Here is a 20,989-nt window from a genome sequence, read left to right on the forward strand (position 1 = left end):
AACTGCGATTGTGTGCTACCGCTCGGAAAACACCGCAATGTGCCTGGCACGACTGGGGTGCCATTAGAAAATGATGGCACTGCCAGCGCGATCGGCTTTGGTGTGCGATCTGTGACTGCCCGGTCATCGTGCACGAAACAGAGCGGATGGCTGGGTGTTCACGGAATCACACATCACCGCCGATTTCGCTGCCAGTGCCATTATTTTCTAATGGCACCCCAGTCGTGCCAGGCACATCGCGCATTTTCCTGCTGCAATTACGCCCGGGCGATCACGGTTGAAAACACTGCGCGGTGCATGTCGTGAAAATAGGTACATGTACCTTTTTTTTCCAGGGATTGCCACCCAGATGTAACTCCATACATGCGGATGCAACCGCTGTATGCCACCGCACACGATCAAATGTCCCGGGAATCCCCAAGTCTGCACCTACACCCTAAAGGGTAAATTCACTTTCCCAAGTTATTTGGGAAAATGGAATTACCCGCACAAATCTCCCTCCCGCTATACTTACCTTTTGGCGAACGGTCCTTCCCCCTCCACTATTACGGGTGTACTATCTGTACCTGTTCCATGTATTCTGAATTTCGCTCACAAATTGCAAGCACTCGTTGGTCAACGCGGCCACCTGACGGCATTGACCAATGAGAAGCGCTTCTTAGCACTGCTAAATACGGTTTTGGTTAAAATTATTTTTTTGTATCAGGACAAGTAGTTTGTCAAGAGGGACAAGTAGATTCGGCCCCCGCTTTAGTCCTTGGACAAGTAGTTTTTTCCAAAATGTCCACACCACTGCACACACACAATATAAATACATATACAAAACACCACACAATATATAAATTATTTTTGCATTAAAAGAGAATATGGGGTAACCTTTTATCCCATAGTTCTCTTTAGGGTCACAGGAGGACATATAATAATGTCCTCCTCCTGTGACCCAAAGCTCAGTATATTCTCCTGCAGAGAGCAGCGACTGACAGTCACCGTTCTCTGCAGGGAGATCAGGAAGTGAGCAGACGCATATATGCGTTCGCTCACTTCACGATCAATAGAGCCGGCGTGTGACAGTTTCAATGTCACGTCGGCTCGAACTTAAGTGTAAATCACTCACATCATAGTTCTCCTTCATGACCGATGCCTTTTAAAAAACATTTTTGTTTACATGTTATAAGCCACATTTTAGGCCTGAAAATTACTAAAACCCCCAAACATATTTTCTGAAAGCCAAGACCCTGTAAAATAAACTGGTGCCAGTTGCACGATATTAGTGCAACTCCTTATAAAAACCCCAGCATTTAGTGAAAAATGCACTTAAATGCCCCAAAACTCAATAAGATACCCATTTTTGTTATAAAGTATAAAAGATTAGGTTACAACGAGTAAATACTCAACATGCCCGAGTGAGACAAGATTCAGTATGCCCGAGTGAGACAAAATTCAGTACCTTGAAAATTCCATAGCTGACGCTTTAAAAGCCCCCACAGGTTATCAGTTTGGGAAAATGTGTAAATATGGGACCTAAAATTATTGCTCTCACTCCGGCGGTGATATCCAACATGTGTAGCTCAATCATCGTTTTCATATGTAGGCGCACCCGACGCTTGTTTACGTGAAGACATGCATGCTCACAGGGGACTTTAAAATATTTTTTTCAATTTTTAAAAAACTTCAACAGGAAATTAAAGTGAGGTTAAATCCAAAATAAGGACACGCATTTCCATGACAACTGTCTAAAGTAGGCTTACAGTTGGTTTCCATAAATGTTGTATGAAAAGTTGTTTTCGTAAAGGTTTGTTTGAATATCAATTAGTATGGTGCAATCGACAGATGAAAATTACAATGTTCCAGAAAATTTTTAAGAGCATGTTGAAAAAATGTCTAACAATACAAATTAGTAAATAATGTAGTTTACTAAATTTGTAGCCATCACAGGAGTGAGCTTGGAGTGGTGGCTACTTCACAACACACAGGGACCATGAGGAACAAAAGTAGCCCCCCTACAGAAGGAAGGACAGTGTCAGCATCAATTAGGAGATGATTTGAGGATCTACAGCCAAGTGATACACAAATAAGGTCCAGGGTTACTAGTACTTAGGTACTTGAATGCATTTTGAAGATTGAATGTCCGAGTTGAGTGTCACTTTAAAGGAGAACTATGGGGTTAAGGCTTTTCCCCATAGTTCTCCTTAGGGTAACGGGAGGACACAAACTAGCGTCCTCCCGTCACCCTAACCCGCGGTATACTGAGACGCCACAGTATACCGTGAGCTACTGCTCGCAGTATACTGAGACGCAGCAGCGGATCCCGACAATTATGTCTGGATCCGCCCAGCTGCGTGAGTGACAGCTGGCTCTGCCTATCTAGAGGCAGAGCCAGCTGTACCCTCCCCCGTCCATTCCGCCAGTCAGCGCTGGCGGATCGGAGCAGGAGGGGGGAATCCAGCCCCTCCCCTGTCATGGCAGAGAGTTGACAGGATCGAGAGGTGAGGGAACGCTGGTATGTGTATCTACTACTATGTGTATCTACTGTACATACTAAGCCGACCTGTGACAGTTTAATTGTCACAGGTCGGCTAGAACTATGAGGTGAGTGAAAAGCACTCACCTCATAGTTCTCCTTTAAGCATTTAAAAAAGGAGAACTATGGAGTCAGTGTTTTTCCCCATAGTTCTCCTAAGGGTCACGGGGGGACATAAACTAGCGTTCTCCCATGACCCAAAGCTCAGTATACCGCGAGCTACAGCTTGCGGTATACTGAGACCGCCGCAGCCGTGACGGATCCCGAAATTACTGTCGAGATCCACCCAGCTGCGTGATTAACAGCTGGCTCTGCCTATCTAGAGAAGGAGCCAGTTGTACCCGCCCCCTCCCATTCCACCAGTCAGCGCTGGAGGATCGGAGCGGGGAGAAACCCTGCAGGGAGCCGTTAGGGACAGTCACGGCTGATTGTATGCTCACTTCCCGATCTATTGAGCCGACGTGCGACAGATTCATTGTTACATGTCGCCTCATAGCTATCCTTTAACCCTTACAGTACAAAGGAGGCAGCCAAGCACTCCAAGGGTATTGATCTTCCTACGTGTCTGAAACTGGTCTTTAACCCTTTCGCTGCCAAGGACGTACGGCATACGGAGCTACAAAAGTGCTTCCAGCTGGCCAGCTCAGTATGCTGTACGTCCTTGGCATTTACAGTTCTACTATAAGCTGATGGTCGCTTTAGCGACCATCAGCTTATAGTAGAACTGTTCAGCAGACTGTCCCCTTTAAATTAAATAGATGTCATCAGCGGCTCACAAGCCGCTGATGGTTCCGCCGGGTTCTCAGTGTGTAATGAAAGTCCAACGTCCCCTGGTTTCTAGATAACCAGGAGATGCTGAACTGTCATTACACACTGAGAACCTGGCGGAGCCGCCGTGATATCACAGCGGCTCCGCCGGGTTCTCAGTGTAATGACACATCAGCGTCCGTGGTTAGCTGCTAACCAGGGGACGCTGATCTGTCTCTGCATGCAAGTGGCCGGAGCCAACCGTGAGATGATGGCTGGCTCCGCCAAGTTGTCAGTAGCAGGTTGTCGGCCAGCCGTTCCAGCTTCGGCTTTCACCTCGGCTCAGTTGAGCCGAAGCATATGCCTTCGGCTCGACTGAGCCGCTCAGCCAACTTCGGGAGCTGTACGGGCTCAAGTGAATAGCCCGTACAGCAGCCCTTCAGTTCTACTCAACCGAAGGGGTCCTGGGGCCAAAGCTAGCCGAAGGATCAGCCGAAGCTATGGCTAGATCCTTCGGCAGCTTTGTGAATAACACCCATAGTACTATGTGTCCTCAGTTATGAATGAACAGGCTGTGATTTACATCACAGCCTGTTCATTCATGAATTTCTGAATGGGGAGTAGCACTCCCTATGGAGGCTTCTCCCCATTCATAAACTGCTTGATAGTAAATATTTTACTATCAGCAGTTTCTGAATGGAATGGGAAGCCTCTGTACTGAGTGCTTCCCATTCATTGAGTGCTGAGGCTGCAGAAAACGAAATTGAGGATTTGGTGTCCTCAATTTCTTTTTCTATTTCAAAAGGGAAATGTCAGGGGTCTATTTAGACCCCAGATATTTCACCGTAGCCCCCCAAAACAGTAAAAAAAATTAAATACAAAATAAAAAAAATAAAAAATGTAAAACAAAATAAAATTGTTTAAAATAAAAAAATGTGTAAAAAAAAAAACTAATAAAGCACAACCCCCCCCCACATATTGTGGTGCACACCATGCAAATGCGCTGCAGTGCGTTGTTAGAACGCATCGCAGTGCATGATCTTTTTTATTGATTTATTTTCTTTTTAAAAAACCATTAAATTAACTGTGGCAGCGCATGGCAAAGCTTTGTGACTCATTGCCATGCGTTGTGATACCTTGTGTTGCAATTATACACCTGTATCACTTTATCACAACACAAACACCAAAACAATTTTTTACATAAGTCGATTTACAGTTTTGCATACCTTCATTTTTTACCTTTCCGCAAAAAGGTGCAATTACAAATTTGCTAATATTTGTTATGTATTAACTCAATACAGTTTTATCTTTTAGATTTAGTCAGAAAATAATTTTTTTTGTGCACGGATACCGATTTTGGTGTGTTTTAACAATTGAATTGTGTATTTCTATCGGTTTAATATTAATTTGAGAAACATTTGCGCAATTATCGCAGGGCCTACAAATTTAGTATCACCATCTTTTTATTCTACCGGGCCTGCGCTTTCAGAAAATATATGGTTTGGGGGGGTCTTTTACAAACGCTAGCAACGCAGCAGTTGAAAATCAAATCAATAGGAAAAAAAATGGCAGAAAATGCAAAAATGGCTTGGCCAGCTGATTTGAAAAATGTTCGAGGGCTTGGCAGCGAAAGGGTTAAGGGTCTGCTCACATTACTGTACATGTGATAAAACCAACATTTACAATATCAACTATGTAAAACAGCTTCCACTGAACTGCAATGAATGCAAATATCACCTACAAACATGTTATATTTTCACATCGTCATGTAGTTAACAAAATAGGTCTATGCAAAACGAACTAGCCTGGCTCTGGCACTGCTGCAGCACAAGGATAAAAATGAAGCAAGCCAGGAAAAGAACACTGCCTGGAACTGTTTGACCCAGGTAACTGCTGCTTCCCAAACACAAGTACACATCTAGCAAGCTAACAAGTTATGATACAAAATATGAAGAAAAAAGGCGGGAGTTTTCTGGAACATTCCTCCAGGTGGCGCCCTATTAAACTTGCAGCCACACAGTGACAGATGATACAGCCCTCAGGGTATACAGCTGGGAAAAGTAATAGAGAGCAAGTGTAACATTCTCTACACTTGCCAGTCCCTTTTCTGACCTTATGACACACACCGCTTACTACACTTCCTTTCAACAGTACACACTGTTGCGATGTAGCATTGCCTTTAGGCAGTCCGTTCTTTTTAATAGGCTGCATACTACACCAAATGCACCAGAAAGTGGAGGTGCTATTTCTGGTACTGCAGAATGCATGGCAGTGCATTACGTGTGTGTGTGTTGTGGTGCAGCATATGTTTGTTAGCAAGGTGCATTGGAGTGGCATTAAAAATGAATGGCACCACAGTGTGCAAAGCGCACATTGCACTAATGAGTGCATTATAGCTGGGCAACAGTGTAAACCAAGCCTATATGATCATTGTATTATGTATCTTGTAGATCAGAACTAGTTTGGTATTGATCAAGGATTATTGGTGGTCCTTTTTGGTCAATGATGAGTGTTATGGGGTATTAGATACATGGGAAGTGTAAGTTGAGTTAGCAGACAATACACAACAGAGAAGCAATCAGACAAGGAGTACTCTGTCTCTGCCCCTCTCACTCCAGACCAAGCATGGGCTGATGAAATGAAAGCACTGGAGGCCTGGACTGTTACAATAAAAGTCCCCATTACACTAACAACACAATCCCATTCATTCACTCCCCCCAATATCACTAAGTAGCTTGTCACCACGCACGTTACAATCTGAGCATACACTCTTTGTACAATCAACTTTACACTTACCAAAGCTATGTAATATGAGGATCTACCTAATGAATCGATCTGTATTCAATGGGGAAGGTCCTTGTACTACATAGTTGTTGGTAGATCCAAAGAAGATCAGGATGTAACATATGTGGGCTTTAGAGCGCGCACACACACACGTGTGTGATGCAACAGCCGTCACAATATAAACCCAAGCAGTAACCAATAGCACCCAGAGTTTATCGCGTCGAAACCAGTCGGTGTCCCGGAACGGTTGCTATGAGCTAGCTCATGGACGGCGGGGAAGACGTACAAGGTCTATGTAAAGCCCGTCTCCCTCGTTCCCACGACTCACCCGTCCAGGCGGGCGCCCTCTGCCCCTCACTGGGGTGGCCTCCCTCTCTTCATCACTGGAGAATTCCCGGGCACCGCGGTTGCGGGCGGTCAGGTGCTGCAGGTAGAGCTGCACATAGACATCCTTACGCTGCTCCCCGGAAGGCAGAGATACACTGTTGGCCAGCAGCTCATTTTTCAGCCTGTCTTTGGTCAGTAATGAGGGGTCTTCCAAAAACTCCGGCATAGCGCGCTCACATACAGGAGTGACAAATAGGGCGCCCGGGGATATTCGCTGTTCGGCTGAGGTACAAGGACGGCTCCCACAACAGGCAGGAAGGCGCCAATTGTTCTTCTAAGACAGAAACAGTAGCCTGGAAGCTGGTAACGGCCGCCCACTGCTCGACGGAGAAGCGGGACGCCAATCAATAACACGCCGTGTGATTGGCTGCTGGGGAAAGCAAGGCGGCCTCACATTGGCTGCTTGCTGCCTTCAAAAAATAAAGCGACACAGAACGCGGCCTTTCCACGAGAGACGCCGGGTGAGAGCGCGTGGGGTGGGGGGCACGCCTTTGTGTGAGGGGACGTGCCTGTCCTGATTGTATACACCTCGCACTGGTACGGAGTACTGAAGAAATACATTGTTTATAAATATGAGAGTCAAACACGTGTGTGTACTCTGCACCGTACTTTCTCCACTCAGCCTATAGTGTTCATTCAACAGCCGATTAAGGGCAAGTTCACATCGAGCTGTCAGCTTTTGTCCATGTTAACCCACTTCAAGACCGGGGTGGTGTTTACTCCCCCTTCCTGTGAAGGCCATTTTCAGTAGTTATTGCTGAGACATACAGTCATACAACGTTGTACTGAAATAAATTATACATCATTTTTGGGGGGGGCACAGAGCTTTCTTTTAGTTCTGTTTAATCACCACTGTGTTTTTTTTTTATTATTTAAAGAAAAGTATTGAAAAAACTTTGCTACTTTATGTTATGAAACATTTATTATTAGCCAATTTTTTGGTAAAATCTATAAGATGGGGTCACGTCAGGTAAATAGATACCTAACATGTCAAGCTTTAAGATTGCGTGCGCACCTGGGAAATCGCAAAAGCGACAATACCCAAAATTGACCATAGGCGACGCTTTGAAAGCTTTGACCGCTCATCAGTTTAGTGTTAACAGTGATTGATGGCCCTAGAGTTATTGCTCACACTCCGATAGATGCGGTGCTATGTAACGTGGGGCACAATAGTATTTGCGTGTGGGTGCGGGGAACTTTAAGGCCCTGTTCACACCAGGGTGGTTCGGCCGACATGAACGATCCCATACATTGCTATGTGGACCGTTCATGCGTCCGCGCAGCTTAGCGTGATCCGAACCGCCCCCTGCCCGAATTGCTCCCTGACCCTTTTTTGCTGCGCTGATCAGTGCCGTTTCCATACAGCTTTCAATGGAGCTACGTGGTTTTGGGCGTTTTTAATTGCGTTTCAGCGCTGAAACAAATCAGCGTGTAAACCGCACTGATCCGCAACCACCCTGGTGTGAATGGGGCCTAAAACATTTTGTTTGTATGTTACTTTTATTTTTTTTACTTTTTTCTTGCACTTAACTTTATTGCTATCACATAGGGGGATCTCATGCCTCCTATGTGATAGCACATAAAAAAGCAACAGGTCCTTTTCATGGAGACATCAGGGGTCTATTAGACCCCTAATGCCACCTAGGGACCCCAAAGAAGCTGATGAAGCAGAGATCTGTTTCACCAGCTACAGCAGCCAGAGAAATGACAGGCTGTAATGTAATACACATCACTTTCACATTCAGTGATCGAAAGTGAGATCAATTGGTGGACTTGTACTGATCACCCTCCGATCAAGGCAAAGAGAACTGCCATGTTGGCCAGCAGTGGAAGGGCTAACTCCCATGCAGCTTACAAACGATTGGGCGGCTCTATAGCGCATGTACATTATACTTCTGAGAACCTGGAGACCCAGAAGTCTTACAAATGTATGTATACCACTATCACAACTGCTTACCCCCCAAATATCTGTTGTAACTTTGCTCTCCCCCTCCACCCCCCAAGAATGTACTTATTGTTACATATACCCAGGGCTTGAAAAATCCACTCGTCTGTGACGAGAGGACGATGAAGCCTGACGAGCAGCTTCTTGGCCAGCCGCTGTAATTACACAGCGGGCCGGGAGCTTTACATTCAAGTGATCGGGCGTCTCTAGAGATGCTCGATCGCTTGTACTAGCAGCTGTCACTGCCGTTGCCGGTCCCGAGATCCGCTGTGCCCGATGCGGCCGCGACCAGCACGGCTCTGTGACAGGAGATCAAAGGGAGTTCATTATACGAACTCCCTTTGATCTCCTCTCAGTCCCCGAATGCAGGAAGTGATGTATGTTACATCACTTCCTGCATTCAGTGTCACTCTCAAGCTGCAGAAGCTGATGAAGCAGATTTCTGCTTCATCAGCTTCTCTGGGGGTCCCTAGGTGACATTAGGGGTCTTGGAGACCTCTGATGTCTCCATAAAGAGGACCTGCCATGTAAATTGGCTATTACATAGGGGGCTTCTTAGCCCCCCCATGTAATAGCAATAACGTTGTGTGTAAAAAAAAAAAAGTAATACAAAAATTAAAGAATCATAAAAAAAATAAACACGCCGATATGCATCGTGTGCGACTACGTGCGAAAACAAAGATTGCGCCTATTGTGCTGCAATAATTTTAGAGCCATTAATCACTGTTAACACTAAACTGATGAGCAGTAAAAGCGTTTTAAGCGTCACATATGGGCGTTTTTTGCAATTTTGCGGGCGCACACAATTTTAAGGCTTGACATGTTTGGTGTCTATTTACCCGATGTGACCCCAAATTTTATGTTTTACTAAAAATATGGGTAAGAATAAATGTTTTATAACATAACGTAGGGAAACTGTTTTTTTTTTTTTACCTTTATGGTACTTTTTTCATTATATAGTAAAAAAAAAAAAAACCACACCCCCCAGTGGTGATTACATACCTCCAAAAGAAAGCTCTATCTGTCCCCAAAAAATGTTAACATACATTGCAAGGCTATAGTCCGGTCATGCTTACTGGTGAAATTTTTGACTGACTGGTGAGACACCATAAAATTTCTCAAGCCCTGCATATACCTATTTGTAAACTATTAAACAAAAATAAAATTGTATATATAGAAATTCAGATTCCCTCACATTGTTGGTCTGTGGAGAAATGTTCCATTACATTAGTGGTCAGTGTAGGGTCCATTACGTTAATAGTAGTTATAGGACCCCCTTACATTGGTGATCAATGGGACAGGTGCCCCCTAAGACTAGTGGTCCAAACTTAAGTGCCCGCTTACATTGGTAGCCAGTGGAAAAAGCCCCCCTTACAGTAAGTGTCACTGAGAGAGGGGCCGCCTTCTACTGGTGGACAGTAGGGGAAGGTCCCCATTACAATGGTGGTAACTGGGAAGTATACTCCCCTTACAGAGAGGTAAAATATAATTGGCATCAATGGTTCCTATTTGAAAGTTAGAAAATGCTAGTTGCTTAGGGAACCTATGTCAACCTCTGGAGGAACCCTGGTTGAGAAAGGCTTCTATACAGGGGCTGACTGGCCTGCATGTGCACAGGGGAATCCCCTGGTGAGCCCCAAGTAAATAAGGCAAAAATAGCAATTAAAGCACCTAGTGGGAGTCCTGTCCCATACTGTCTCCTAGCAAGTAGGAGGCATAGCTGTATGATGTATATTGTATGTGTACGGCTGTAATTGCTCTGTAGGCTGTATTTACATAATCAATTAGTTGCCTGATTATTTTTTCAACTAATCGATTGGTTGCATTCAAATATCTCTCTCTCTCTCTCTCCATCCAAGGGAGGAACTGGAAAGGGAAGGATGGGGCAAATAAAGGGGGTGGGGGGAGGGCGCAGGTGAAGGGGTAGGTAAGGCAAATGGAACAGGGCAGCTCTCACACAGATTTGTAAATGAAAGGTAGGGCAATTAATTATACTTGTATATAGCTGTGAGATTTAAAATCCAGTGTCTGATCTGAAGGCATCTGTAATATTCTGTTTGTGGAGTTTTATGGTTTTCACACAATGTCAACTATTAAGGAAAGTTACGGTGAACATGGGATAAGCCATGTGTTCCACCAGGTAAAGATCTAGGTTTTTCCATGCCTGGTGAGAATAGTGGGTTATTGATGATCGGCAATAGGAGTAGAAAGAGGGACCACAGTTTGCTGGAGTAGTGTATCGAGTCGCAAAGCTTCAAGCTTTGGAGCTTCATGGGGCCTAAAAGGGGATGGGGAGGCCGAGTGTGGGAGCCAAGCAGAGCAGGTTGTGAAATCTCAGCACTTTTATAATATTTCTCTATATTGGGGAAATCTAACCCCCTTGAAACCTATGTGTGTAGAGGGTGCAGTGATGTATTCTGGGTCTTTTCTGTGCCCAAATGAAAGAAACAAAACATATTTGGAGCAAGTGCAATATAAAGGGGGTCCCTAACTGATAGAGTTTAGAAATAATATAACATTTTGGGGAGGCAGGTCATGTTCATCGCACGCATACAACCTATCCAAGAGAGAGATACAGTTCCAGATTTGTAAGAGCGTCCTTAACCCCTTCATGACTGAGCTTGTTTTTGGTTTCTGTTCGTAAATGACTGACACACTTTTGACATTTTTGCTGTGTGATTCTTCCACGTCAGTAATATACTTTCTTACAAAGTGCACCCACACATATTATATATTGTTTTTTAGAGGACAGATAGGGCTATATATTTATATCACATATGTGTGTCTAACGCCTCACTTAGGACAAATACAAATTAAAAAAAGAGGAAAAAACGTAAAAAAAAACTTTTTTTCCCAGTTTTGATTTGTAGTATTTTTTTTTAACAAAACCAGCACAGCTAAAAAAAAATGCAATACATACATTCATTTATTTGTCCCTTATTTTTAATTTTTTTACACTTTTCACTATTTTTTTTAATTTATTTACACTTTTCACTTTTTTTATACTGACAAATTTTATTTATTTAATTATATCAGGCAGTCATTGTGAATTAATCTCACTATTACTGCTTGATAAATTAATACATTTTTTTTTATTATCAGGCTGCTTCAAACTTCAGAACAGCCGATAATAAGTTAGTGACACTGATCCTGCAGCAGTTCAGGATTCAGCTGTCAGTGAATGTTTCAGAAAACTTAAACATTCTACTTTCAAGAATAGATACATTATGTGTCTAATACATAACATTTTGTATCTATTCTTGAAAGTCAAAAGATAAAAAAAAACAAAACAGTATAGCTTGAGAGAGATATCTGCCGGCAAAAGCCGACATATGTCTCTGCTTTGCTGTGACTCTCAGACACCCGATATTAAGGTATCGGGTGTCTGAAAAAGGTTAACCCTTTCAGTAATGGATCTCTAGATAGTTAGACATCTATTACTGAAAGGTAACCGCTGATTCTCAGCGGTTAGCAGCCTTCTAGTGCAGCAAATAACTCGTCACGTACAGTGTACGTGACGAGTCATTTGGTCCCTTTGTGGCTGGACGTACAGTGTACGTCTCCCGTCACGAAGGGGTTAAAGACCTTAATAGGGGGTAGTAGTTCATGGGAAAAAAGAGAGGAGTAACGTGAGGTGAGTTTTACCCTTAGGTAGTTAAAAGTTGAGGTTGTCCAGTGGCAGGGTAAGTGAGATTAAATGTAGGTGACTGTTTCAAGAGAGAGTGTCATGGTTCTTGTTGCACTCCCTACCGGAAATCCCAGATGATAGGGAGGGTGCTTGAGATGACTGCAGATGGCACCGCTGTATTCATATAATGATTGTAAGGAATATCACCAGCATTCCGAAGATCCTTATAGAATCACCAAATGTTCATTTGATTTTATCAATTTGTCAAATGGAAACAAGCGCTTTTGGGACCTCACAGGGTCCCTTCATCAGGCATTGACATCGAGGGTGTCAAAACCTGATGAATGGACCCTGTGAGCTCCCAAAAGCGCTTGTTTCCATTTGACAAATTGATCAATAAAATGAACATTTGGTGATTCTATAAGGATCTTCGGAATGCTGGTGATATTCCTTACAATCATTCTGTTTCAGGAGAGAGAGTAATGTTCATGGTTGTAGATTTGGTGAGGTTAGCAGTGAGGCCTGAGTACTCTGCAAACTGGTTAAGGGTTAAAGTTATGGATTCACCGATACCAATATAGGTATCGGTGCCAATACTGGGGATTTTCACGAGTACTTGTAATCAATAAAATGCTCATGATACTAAGCACCGATACCGACGCGTTACATTTTAAAACTGCTGTCGTCGCCAGCAAGGACCCGGCAGCCTTCCGTGGCATCTGTTTACAGTGGCGGCCTCAAATCTCCCCCTTTCTGTGGAACCAAGCCTCCCGCACCCATCCGCTAGACCGACGGGAACCCCTGGTGAGGCCCCGCACAGCCCACCCAAGACCCGGCACAGCCCAACATACACCGTGCACAGCCCACCAGAGACCCTGCACAGCCCACCTGAGAACCCGCACAGTCTACTATAGAATCTACACAACCCACCATAGACCGCATACAGCCCACCTGAGACCCCACACGGACCACCATAGACCTTGTACAGCCCACCATATACCCTGCACAGCCCACCATAGACCCTACACAGCCCACCATAGACCCCGTTCAGCCCACCATAGACCCCGTTCAGCCCACCATAGATCCCACGCAGCCCACCATAGATCCCACGCAGCCCACCATAGACCATGCACAGCCCACCATAGACCATGCACAGCCCACCATAGACCATGCACAGCTCACGCAGCCCACCATAGATCCCACGCAGCCCAACATAGAACTCCTGCAGCCCACCATAGACCATGCTCACCATAGAACCTTTGTGGCTCACCATAGACCCAATACATCCCACCATAGACCCTGTAAAGCCCACCATAGATCCCATGCAGCCCACCATAGATCCCATGCAGCCCACCATAGAACCCCCGCAGCCCACCATAGACCATGCACAGTTCACCATAGACCCCGTACAGCCCACCTGAGACCACTCACAGCCCACCATAGACCCTGTACAGCCCACGATAAACCCGGCACAGCCCACCATAGATCCCTTTTAGCCCATCATAGAACCTGCACAGCCAACCATAGACCACGTACACCAGTACAGCCCAACTGGAAAACAAAAAGAAAGGTTTGGCTATAGTTGTCTTTTAATTCACAAGTATTTCCTGACGGCAATTGCCTCTTTCAGCAAGTTAATGAGCCCTGCCACACTGCAAATATAGTTCAAGAATGGTTTAAAGGAACACATCAACAAGTTTGAGGTGTTGAGTTGGCCTCCAAATTCTCCAGATCTCAGTCCAATTGAGCATCTGTGGGATGTGCAGATCTGGTACTGACAGCTTGGTGCCAGTTACCACAGCATACCTTAAGAGGTCTAGTAGTGGAGTCCATGCTTTGATGGGCTAGGATTGTTTTGGCGGCAAAAGGGGACCTACTCAATATTTTAGGTGGGTGGTCATATTAATATGGCTGATCGGTATATATATAAATTTCCTTACAAAATGTATCCATTTCCCAGGTTGCATCAATGATGTCAAATGATCTGACCACATTTGAGTTCACTATGCAAGTAACAAATGTTCAAAGGAAAAATAAAAAAGGTAACACAATGTCATTTGATTTTCAGTGATCACAAACCTGTGAAAAAAATCACTGTCATGCTAATTTGTGCCCTGTTCAACCCCCACTTAATCTCATCTCACTGTTACATTAACAATTGATGCACATTTCCCCCTGAGTGCATCACAATATAGCAATATTAGTGTTACCATTCCTCTACATTACTGTGTGTAAATGACTGTGCGTAAATAACACAAAAGTTGTGTTGGAAAAAAATGCAAGATAATGCATAATTAAAAAAAAAAAAAATGTTGAAATTAAGGAAAAAATAGATATCCAAAACTGATACCAAATCAAAGCCCTATCTGTCCAAAAACAAGATGTATAATATGTTGGGGTAGATTACAAGACCTAAAAGAAAATATGTGCAAAACCAAGACATCGCTGAAACAAGCGCAGAGCCTGGGACTCAAGTGGTTAACAATAATTTTTTAATCCCCAGGATGATGAATGATATTTGAAAATCGCATACTAAAATGATCTTAAAATATTGTTGATGATATCTAGGTCTTAATTTCAGCTCATGGAGGTTAAAATGTTTAGTGTATAAATCCAAAAACTCTCTTGATGACATAGTCAACCGTTATATCATTACGATTTTTAGCTGTTTTCATAATTTTATTATTTTTAACGTTACTATTTCTTACTCAGATTTTTGTTAATACTATAGATAAATTAATTCTCTAAATATAAAATTATTTTATTTTTGTACCTTTCCTTTTAATGTAATATTTATGTCTAACTAATGCTATAGTTTGGCACATTTGCTACATAATCCCTTGTGTCTATATACTTATATTTATTCAATTCATTACTTCTTTTCTGGTGTTTCAATGTTCCTTTCATGTATCTGTTCACTTGTTTGCAATGTACTCCTATAGTTCATATCGCCATCTTGTGGCCAAACCAGATATTTTCTCTGGTTGTTATGATTATCCCACTGTTATTATTTACTTTTAAATTGTACACAGCATTTATTTATTATATTATTGTTCCTGAGTTTTCCATGGCTTTTTTATTTGTATTTTACTGTACATTGGCCTATTTTAATCTTTTTGTTGTTTCCCTGTCATTATTCTGTACACACCACAGCAGAGCATTATACAGTACAAACTGCAACATCCCCATAAGTAGTAAGGCTTGAGAAAGGGGTTGATCACTCCAAAATACTTCATCTGCTATCACTGTGACCCATCTGGAACATCTTGTTCTTAGAGGTGTGACTAGAAGACTGTGACTGACGCTCAGCTACCATGTCAGAGAAGATCCAGTTAAGTTGTAATTCTCACAGCTGGAAGATCTTCAGAGATGCCGGTATTGCTATTCGGTATCGGCAAGTACCGAAAAAAATAGTAGTACTCGTACTTGATGCTGAAAAACTGGTAACGGTGCATCCCTAGTTCTAACCCTCCCCTTCTATCCAATAAATATGATTAAATATTGGCAAACGTGCTGTCTAAATGCAGCTGTTCTGTTGTAGCTTTTTTAACCTGTTATACATGGGAAAACAACAAGGTGCAGGGCTTAAGGCTCTAGTCTTTTAAGTCAGTGGATAAGGTGCAGTCTTTATTGAATCATATATTTCCCTAATGCTTATATAATTATAAAGTTAGTGGCTTTGGGCTGCTTCCACATTTGTTTTAGGACCTGAAGTAAAGAAAAAGTGATTCCTAAGTTCTGTGGCATGTGCAATAAGGGATTATCCTGCTTTTGTGCCAAGCTGCTATACCATGTATGCACTCAAAAGGTTAGGACATTTAGGTGCATTTTTCACTAAATTGTGGGGTTTGATAAGGAGTTGCGCTAATATTGTGCAACATAAAAATGTGCAACTGCCACCATTTTATTCTACAGAGTGTTGGCTTTCAGAAATATATAATGTTTGGGGGTTTTAGTAATTTTCAGGCCTAAAATGTGGATTATAACATGTAAACAAAAAATGAAAAAAAGGCATCGGTCAATAGCCAAACAATTTAGACATAAATTAACCAAAATATAGGAATGCCTACTTACTAGAAAAGAAAGGTAGTAACATTACTAATTCCCAACACATAGCAGATTAATTAGCTGACTACTCCAACCAATGCAATCTTAAATCCTATTCCGAGAACTCATGTCCCACTATACAATATTTGCAAAAAAAATATTTCCTCATTGGCTTCTCCCTTATGCCAGAACATTTGGCCCATTTATGCAATCTTTTAAAAATGTTTTTTGCACAGATGGGTAGGTGCCCTGAGGAGTCCCTACAGGCTCTAGTGATAGTCATCCCTAAGTCATTTAAACCCCCTACTTCTCCCACAAACTACTGTGCTTATGTGCTATCTCATTATTGAATACCAATACAATAATTTACACCAAACTTATAGCTACCAGATTAGATACTGTATTTCCCTATTTAAAGTAGTATTACATTTTCAATTTTTTTTTCAATAAACAATTTATAGAAAACAAATATACACTGGCCAACAAAGTATTTCTTTACATTTCCGCCCAAGCACTTACAGTCATCATGTTTCCAAACAGCTGACTCTAACTCTTTCAGCTCAACTACTCTTCTCTGCTGCCCATCTATATCACTCCAGGATGTAGTCCATAGCCCGGGACGCACATTACAGGGTGACTCCTTAGCACACAGCAAGAGAAAGGAGCCACCTGTGGAATGGAAGTCAGCACCCTTATTGAGGGCACAGAAAAAAAGGAAAAGTCTGAACACAGGGAGGAGGCAGAACAAGTAAGTCTGACAAGACTCAATTTAAATAGTTGAAAAAAATATCACTTTAAGGAATTTGGGGATTTATCACTATACAAAGTCAATGTAGCTAAACCACAAATGTTGGGTTTACACATACACTATATTGCCAAAAGTTTTGGGACACCCCTCCAAATCATTGGATTCAGGTGTTCCAATCACCTCCATGGCCCCAGATGTATAAAATCAAGCACCTAAGCATGCAGAGTGCTTCTACAAACATTTGTGAAAGAATGGGTCACTCTGTGGAGCTCAGTGAATTCAAGGGTGGTGCCGTGATAGGTTGCCACCCGTGCAATAAGTCCATCCATGAAATGTCATTGCTACTAAATATTCCACAGTCAACTGTTAGTGGTATTATAACAAAGTGGAAGCAACTGGGAACAACAGCAACTCAGCCACGCAGTGGTAGGCCACGTAAAATGACAGGGCATGCTGAAGCGCACAGTGCGCAAAAGTCACCAACTGTCTGCATAGTCAATAGCTACAGACCTCCAAACTTTGTGTGACCTTCAGATTGGCACAACAACAGTGCGTAGAGAGCTTCATGGAATGGGTTTCCATGGCCGAGCAGCTGCATCCAAGCCTTACATCACCAAGTGCAATGCAAAGTGTCGGATGCAGTGGTGTAAAGCACGCCGCCACTGGACTCTAGAGAAGTGGAGACATGTTATCTGGAGTGACGAATCACGCGTCTCTGTCTGGCAATCTGATGGATGTGTCTGGGTTTGGCGGTTGCCAGGAGAACGGTACTTGCATGACTGCATTATGCCAAGTGTAAAGTTTGGTGGAGGGGGGATAATGGTGTGGGCTTGTTTTTCAGGGGTTGGTCTTGGCGCCTTAGTTCCAGGGAAGGTAACTCTTAAGGCATCAGCATACCAAGACATTTTGGACAATTTCATGCTCCCAACTTTTTGGGAACAGTTTGGGGATGGCCCCTTCCTATTCCAACATAACTAAGGTCAAAGCAACAAAGCAAGGCCCATGAATACATGGATGAGCGAGTTTGGGGTGGAGGAACTTGACTGGCCTGCACAGAGTCCTGACCTCAACCCGATAGAACACCTTTGGGATGAATTAGAGTGGAGACTGTGAGCCAGGCCTTCTCGTCCAACATCAGTCACTGACCTCACAAATGCGCTTCTGGAAGAATGGTCAAACATTCCCATAGACACACTCCCAAACCTTGTGGACGGCCTTCCCAGAAGAGCTGAAGCTGTTATAGTGGCAAAGGGTGGGCCAACTCAATATTGAACCCTACGGACTAAGACTGGGATGCCATTAAAGTTCATGTGCGTGTAAAGGCAGGTGTCCCAATACTTTTGTGCTCCCTCTAATATGCATCCTTATTTGGGAATACTACAAAACTAGGTGCTACAGGGTATTAATACGATCTGAGAACTTTTATAACAGATATTCTCAAATCTTGTACTGCACCACAACAAGCATATCAGAGCTCTAAGCAATACTTGCAAAAAAAGCTATTTCTCTTGTAAACCTCAAAAAGATCTGTTGATAACTAAAACTATCATTTATTTTTTTTATAACGGTTCTCTCAAATCTGCTAAAGGTATTGCTTTCCTTTACCATCTATACATGCAAGTACCATATATGGAAAAACTTTTTAATATGATAAAAATGGAACAAGACCTTTCCAAGAATTTCTCAGATCAACAATGGAGAGTCATATTACTGCCCAAAGATGTGTATCTCTTTGGGAAACGTCCATTAAAATACTGCATAGATGGTTTTACATACTTTAAAAGCTTTACTGAATGTTTATGAACCATTCCCCAATGGTTCATAACATTCCCCAATGGATTATAACATGTAAACAAAAAATGAAAAAAAGGCATCGGTCAATAGCCAAACAATTTAGACATAAATTAACCAAAATATAGGAATGCCTACTTACTAGAAAAGAAAGGTAGTAACATTACTAATTCCCAACACATAGCAGATTAATTAGCTGACTACTCCAACCAATGCAATCTTAAATCCTATTCCGAGAACTCATGTCCCACTATACAATATTTGCAAAAAAAATATTTCCTCATTGGCTTCTCCCTTATGCCAGAACATTTGGCCCATTTATGCAATCTTTTAAAAATGTTTTTTGCACAGATGGGTAGGTGCCCTGAGGAGTCCCTACAGGCTCTAGTGATAGTCATCCCTAAGTCATTTAAACCCCCTACTTCTCCCACAAACTACTGTGCTTATGTGCTATCTCATTATTGAATACCAATACAATAATTTACACCAAACTTATAGCTACCAGATTAGATACTGTATTTCCCTATTTAAAGTAGTATTACATTTTTAATTTTTTTATATAGAAAACAAATATACACTGGCCAACAAAGTATTTCTTTACATTTTCGCCCAAGCACTTACAGTCATCATGTTTCCAAACAGCTGACTCTAACTCTTTCAGCTCAACTACTCTTCTCTGCTGCCCATCTATATCACTCCAGGATGTAGTCCACAGCCCGGGACGCACATTACAGGGTGACTCCTTAGCACACAGCAAGAGAAAGGAGCCACCCGTGGAATGAAAGTCAGCACCCTTATTGAGGGCACAGAAAAAAAGGAAAAGTCTGAACACAGGGGAGGAGGCAGAACAAGTAAGTCTGACAAGACTCAATTTAAATAGTTGAAAAAAATATCACTTTAAGGAATTTGGGGATTTATCACTATACAAAGTTAATGTAGCTAAACCACAAATGTTGGGTGTACATATACACTATATTGCCAAAAGTTTTGGGACACCCCTCCAAATCATTGGATTCAGGTGTTCCAATCACCTCCATATTCACTTTGGGAGAGAGGGTACAGGGGCCGCGACATTCAGGGTAGAACGGACACAGACTCCAGACTCACCAGTCCCTTTTTAGTATTTCAGTGTAGATCCATTTGCAGCACAGGTTAAATAGGGATTGGCACCGATCTTCAGTAGGAAAGACACCAGACTTGCTCCTGTGGTCCTCTACAGTATATTACAGGCACCTCCTCCAGCAGCCATCAGCTTCCCTGGTTCTCCTCCTCAATTAGCAGCAAATGCCTCCACCAGCCTTGAAGCCTAACAGAGCATTTTCCATACTCAAGTACTCCCTCCTCCAGGCCTCAGGCCTAGCCTGGGGGCAGGCTGGACAGCACCCCGACCTGGACTAAACTATGGCTGGATCCAGATTAGAACCAAGCACATGGCAATTCCTTGGAGTATATATGCCTTATCCCAGCATGCAGCCCTGGCTGTAAGAACCCCAATGATTGGCTGGTGAACTGCACACACACTCACAGTGTCCCCCTGCCTATCCCACACTGCAGCAGAGTCACACTCCACTCAGGCAGGTTCAATCAATGCCAGAACACCTAGCGTTAACTAGACTGTCTACAGCTCTGGCAATCACTAAATTTCTAGTAGCCACCTCGCAAAAGGTGGTGGGTGCTACACCTCCTTTTCTTGTATTGCATAAATTGTATATATTGGTTTGTTAGGTGTTTATATTGCACTTGTGTTGTTGGTTGTCTTGGTTGTCACCTGCATTGTTCACAATAAATCTTGCTTATCACTAAGTTTTGGGCTTAGTGTCTGTGGTGCAGCTGGTTAAATGGTTTAAATACTGTGCCTGGCCAAAAAAATGGTCACCTTCTGGATTTAGCTAAGCAAATACAGTATGTAAGAGCCTTCTATTGGATAATTTCTGCAGTGATTAATATGTTTCATCTGGCAACAAATTATTTAACCTTAACTGATTCAGTGAGTAGCTTCACATTTTTTAAACAACCATGTCAGAAGACATATCATGTGGTCGTGGTCGAATTTTAGCCAGATGAACACTGGGTATGACTGCCTGAAGTGGCTATACACTCTTCTGGGTTGCCTTAGAAGATCATGTTAGCCAGGGTACCTAACTAGGAACCACTGCAACACCAGGTTGAGGACATATGTCAGGCAAGGCACATGTTTGAACTTTACCTGCTAAAGGATGGACAGGTTGGTGCTGTTGTCACACATGACCTTTCCTCACACAAGGTGTTGTGTAGTTAGCCACCAATTGGCCTGCCCTTGCAAAACTGACAGAATCTCTGCCCCATGTTGTCTGTTGTGCCCCAGGCATACCAGCTGCAAATGACAGCATTTTCCCTGGGCCATTGCGTAGG

The 20,989-nt window shown here is 42.9% G+C and overlaps 1 protein-coding gene across 2 annotated transcripts in view; it reads right to left on the bottom strand.

The window, feature by feature from the left end:
- Positions 1-6,903, bottom strand: part of TMPO (thymopoietin) — a 23,655-nt gene extending 16,752 nt beyond the window's left edge. The window contains exons 1-2 of one of the 2 annotated variants that reach the window (XM_018553879.1): positions 6,374-6,903; positions 3,894-3,910 (exon numbers count right to left, since the gene is read on the bottom strand). In XM_018553879.1, coding sequence (XP_018409381.1) covers positions 3,894-3,910; positions 6,374-6,605 — 249 coding nt within the window. In that variant the 5' untranslated portion in view covers positions 6,606-6,903. The remainder of the gene's footprint in view (positions 1-3,893; positions 3,911-6,373) is intronic. The other variant, XM_018553878.1, reaches the window with a different exon arrangement.
- Positions 6,904-20,989: the final 14,086 nt, after the last annotated feature.

The sequence above is a fragment of the Nanorana parkeri genome, unplaced genomic scaffold (genome assembly GCF_000935625.1).
Source record: "Nanorana parkeri isolate BGI_ZX_2015 unplaced genomic scaffold, ASM93562v1 scaffold132, whole genome shotgun sequence".
Taxonomy (NCBI): Eukaryota; Metazoa; Chordata; class Amphibia; order Anura; family Dicroglossidae; genus Nanorana; species Nanorana parkeri.